Below are 5,080 nucleotides of genomic sequence, written 5' to 3' on the forward strand. Positions count from 1 at the left end.
CCAGTAATAGATGCAACATGGTATCCCCCCCAAATATCAACATGTATTAGCTCAAAAGCTTTATGGCTGGAGATAGAACTTGATGGAAACTTTAATCGAGTTTGTTTAGCTAATGGGCAAACCAAACAAGTACTAGTATTATCATGAGATTGAACACCATTTATTGGAAGGGAAAGAGAGTTTAAAATTTTATTAGAGAGGTGTCCTAATCGTTGATGCCAGAGATGTGATGAAATCACTGTGGTTGTACGCTGAGGAGAAGGCTTTTTGATGGAATGGCAAGCTGCTACTTGTTTGAGATCAAGGTAATAAAGGCCTCCCCACTCAGTGCCCGTCCCAATCATCTTCCTCGAGCGTTGGTCCTGAATCATACACACACGATCAGAAAGTATAGTGAGACAATGAGATTGGCTATTTAGCTTACTGATGGATACGAGATTTAAATGAAAAGATGGCACACAAAGAACATTCTTAAGAGTTAGGAGTGGAGAGAAGACAACCGTCCCAACATGAGTGACAGGAGCATATGTACCATTTGGAAGTTCAACAACACGATTTTGAACCGTTACACATGTAGTTAAAAGTGTATGAGAACAAACCATGTGATCAGTTGCACCGCTGTCCAATATCCATAGTGTATTCTTACTGGATGTAAGTAAGCAGATTGATTTACCTGAGAAATCATTTGGGACAGAAGAACTACCAGCATGGTTGGTCATGGAGTTGCCCTTACTATTGCATTGCAGGAGGGTCATAATTTAGCTGGCACTGCTCCGGTGTGAATGGAAAAGAATTAGAGCTTTCATTCTTTTCTACAGTCTGGGAGGAAACTTGATTGCCTCTTGAATGACTTGACCTGGAAATATGGTTGCGTTGCCCAGGTTGATTAGACTTCTAAAGTTTGCGGCATGTCTCCATGGTATGACCATTCCATCCACATAAGTCACACTTCAAGTGAGAACGGCATGTCTCTGATGTATGCCCAATTCTGTCGCAAGTATCACATTTGAGATGGTTGTTCTTTTTCCCTGTTTTGCCCATGGTTCTGTTAGATACAGCCAATGCCATAGCTTCAGTGTTTTGTCCTCTCCCATTAGCAACATCGCATTGTCTTTCATGTTGGGAGACAAGTGAGTGTGCACGGTTGACAGTGGGAAAAGGGTCCATAAGCAATATTTGTCCCCGCACTGCTGTGTAAGACTCATTAAGTCCCATTAGAAACTTCATTGTTTTCTGGTTCTGCTGGTAATCCAGAACCTCTTTCATGGTACCACAGCTACAATTGGGGATCGAACACAGGGCTGCTCGTTCATCCCATAAACCCTTTAGTTTGGTGAAATACATCCCAACTGTCATGGAACCTTGAACACAATCATGAATTTCTTTCTCAACATGGAACAGATGAACCACATTGACTAGTGAAAATCTTTCACTCAAATCAGTCCAAATCTCACGAGCATCAGAACAGTATATGACACTTGCAGATATGCCTTTGGAAATTGAGTTTAAAAGCCAAGATTTTACCAGATCATTGCAACGAGTCCACTGTCGAACGTCGGCAAGGTTGGTTGGCTTCTCGATGGTTCCGTCAATGAAACCCAGCTTGTTCTTAACACTTAACGCCATAACCATGGCACGGCTCCATGTGCTGTAGTTTCCTTCATCCAGAGGTTGTGATACAAGGACCACCCCAGGCTGATCTGAGTGATGGAGATGAAACGGATGATTTGGATCATCATATCTGCCTGACTCTGTTTTGGTAGAGCCATACCCTTTCTTTGATTCCTCTTTGAAGGAATCAGATCCTTTCTTCGAGTCTTGATCGTTTGTCATGATTGAAGTAGAAACACTGGTTGTAGCAGCGAGATGGTTTAGGCCACCAAGATCGAATGATGCTCTGATACCATCATGAAAAACATATTGGGGTTTGAATGTTTTCTGTATGTATTGAATTGAAAAAGTTGAAAAACAGGAAGTGTGTACAAGTCTTTATACAGGGGAAGAAGAATATGAGATCCCTATTTAGCTCCTACAAATAAGCTAATTCCCAACTATAAAAGGAAAGAATTAATCTATACAATCAGACAAATATTCTAGTTGACTTTACTATCTTTAACAGTTCTTAATTGGAATACTTTGAATGTCGCATTCTCAACTGAGAACAGGAGTAAAAGTCGAAACCTTTTGCTAAAATTTTCCCTTATCCGAATACATGGCCCATTGATTGGACTGCCCAAAATAGAGTAGCAAAATAATATTGAGATGCAAATATTTGGTAGTCGTATTTTCAGATGACGCTTTGCCCCTTGGGCGGTGGAGACTCGGTTTTCTATTCAAACTAAACTTTAGAATGCATGCAATGATAAAGCTATAATATAAAATAAAAAAGCATAAAGTTTGGTGAATTGGTGGGTTCAGAAAATATAAAAGCAATTAGCAATAATTATGCCTAACAACTTCTTACCCATAGTCCGCCCTTTGTTTCTGCTACCTGATTTCTTAGTTTCCCATTGTAATTGGCATTGATTAATAGTCCTAGTTGTCCCATTGAGGCAAGATTAATAAAGTTTCATTAAAAAGCACTTCACTTGAAGTCATGCATTAACAAATAGCTACGGTAATAAAAGCGACTAGTTAAGTTTGTGACAAAAACAGATAAAATAAGTGATTTAGAGAGACAGTTGATCCCTTTTTAATTTGTACGTATTTGATGGAACCAAGTACTAACTGGCTGAGTAATTAAGTAGGGGAGGTTGTTGGATATGCTAGCTCCCAGATTTGGAGGCCCTTGTACGTCTTTGGTTTTTCTAGGCCCAGATTTTCCTTGCTTGCTACTTTCGAGAGATTTGAATCAATAAAAGTGAGTCACAGCTCATTATGGCATAGTTTTCTTGATCCTTTTTGGTGTTGATCTCTTGCTTTTGAGGGGCAGGTGGGTCACTAATTAAGCACTCGAAGAAACTAGATGTAACCATAAAATTAGTATGTGTATAGATGGTATTTATGGTAATAAGAAACGAGGGACCGTTTTGATTACCTATAAGAAACTTTAGACTTTGACTGATTACTAATATATAACAACCTATCTTATGTTATCAAATTGTTAATTTATATTATTTTTTTAGTTGAATTTTATTTAAAGACACGTATGATCCTAATTCATGAAAATTTGTCAATATAGCATACCATAGATCTATATATCATTTGCCCAAATGATATCAATATGGCATGCCAATTCATCCCTTCTAATGTATTAATTAATCTTGTTTAAATATGTATCCATTAATCACCCCTTATTCCTTTTGGTGCTATTAATCACCTCTTAATTATTTCATTATAGCATAGTTTGTAATCTCCATCTTCGAGATTGATCCACCAACTTAACATGAAGATTTGACTAATCGTAATAATTAATGACAATAATGTTGTTTTTGAATTAAATTGAGAGTTGTACAAATAACTCATTATTTATGGTAATTTATAATTTATAATAAACTTAAAATCAAATGAGATGAAAAAAAAAAAAAAAAAGGACTAAAATTTACATTATCATGGGTATATACACTCTTTGTATCTCTATCTCACTTACTACGTACCAAGTCACATGATAAAAGACATAAACACAAAAAGTATATACATATATTACATGGAAATTTTACTCGAATAGGAATGAAAAATAGTAGCTAGCCACGTGGTTTGTAGTAGAGAGGGGTTATTATGGCACGTGAAAGCCTGGTTTAAGTGCCCCCCTCCACACCCTCGATCTAAGCATACATTAAGAAATTGGGGACCATGAGGGACGTAGTCCATAGTGACAACTAACATGATGCTCACGTTAGTCCATTCCCAGGAGACACTGCCATGGACCATTTGCTCCCCTCCTTCAATAACGTAGGCCCCTTTCCTTAATTACCCCTCCAATACATTCCATATTTAAATTTTTTATTCATTCATTTTTTAACTATTATATAATTATTTATTATAAGCATTTAAAGGTCAACGAAAGCTACACATACCCACTTGAATTAGTAGAAGTAGATCATGCGTAAATTGGACACAGCTAAAATGAAGTCCAAAGTCTTCTCCACAAATCAGAGAGATTTTCAAATATTTAATGTTTGGACTATTGACTTTAGCAAAAGTCGTAAAGGAGGTTGTGAACTGTTCAAAATTTCAACCTCTGCTAATTGCTTTGATGTTATGTGTATTGAGTGTAACAGCTTCAAATTAAAGTACTACTTATCCGCATATAGCTAGCTTTCATACTTGGGAAGGAAGGGATCGATTGTTTGTAAATTTATAATATTATTATTAATCATAGGGTTGAAATATGTGTATGCATGGTACGTATCTCTCAAAATTGCTAGCTAGTTGTGCATGCATGTTATAGTTTAACTAGATTCATGAAGCTGACTTGGTATAATTCCGGCCATGGCTGATTGCTATATATATATGCACGTACTTATCTAATTGGGTATGCATATACATGCATGACATGAGTCAAATGGTTTGATCAATGTTGGCATAAGTTAGATGTGGATTAATTAAGATCTCAGTTGGTTGAATGTTGAACAATGCTTTAGGGAAAAGGAAAAGATTTTCAGCTGCGATCGAGGAGATCACATTACTACATTCAGATTCATGAATCTTCTTCGTATATATCTTAATACTTCATATATATCTCATCGATTGTGTGTGACTGTGTGTTGTGATAAATATAGTAGTACTGCAACTGTGCTACACCATTTTCATGCATGTTGTTCTTCTTTTGCTATATACATGTATGTCAAGCTATATACATACATGTCAAGCTATATATATGGAAGAACCTCTAGCTCCACCCCATATGTGACCTCATATATATGTTCACAATTAATGAGTACACACTTCAACCCCCAAGTTTTACTGATCTTGAAAGAAATAATATTTCTACTGTCTGACTACTAAAGTTGGTAGGTATATAATTAATATTTTCGTCGAATTATTTTTTCATCAAATAATAATATTGAAAGTTCGGACTTAGAACTTTGAGTGTAAGGAACTAAGGATAGATCAACTTTTTTTTATTTTTTATATGAAG

The 5,080-nt window shown here is 36.4% G+C and overlaps 1 protein-coding gene across 1 annotated transcript; it reads right to left on the reverse strand.

The window, feature by feature from the left end:
• Nucleotides 1-864: 864 nt before the first annotated feature.
• On the reverse strand, nt 865-1,948 carry LOC147284257 (uncharacterized). The gene has a single exon (XM_086245328.1). It carries the CDS (start codon nt 1,831-1,833, stop codon nt 895-897), a length of 939 nt encoding a protein of 312 aa, XP_086101454.1. The 5' UTR covers nt 1,834-1,948; the 3' UTR covers nt 865-894.
• Between the last annotated feature and the right edge of the window lie 3,132 nt (nt 1,949-5,080).

This window comes from Dryas octopetala, chromosome 5 (assembly GCF_963921425.1).
Source record: "Dryas octopetala chromosome 5, drDryOcto1.1, whole genome shotgun sequence".
Taxonomy (NCBI): domain Eukaryota; kingdom Viridiplantae; phylum Streptophyta; class Magnoliopsida; order Rosales; family Rosaceae; genus Dryas; species Dryas octopetala.

Coding starts and splice junctions, on each gene's coding strand:
- LOC147284257 (XM_086245328.1), bottom strand. CDS start 1,833: ATGACAAACGATCAAGACTCGAAGAAAGGATCTGATTCCTTCAAAGAG.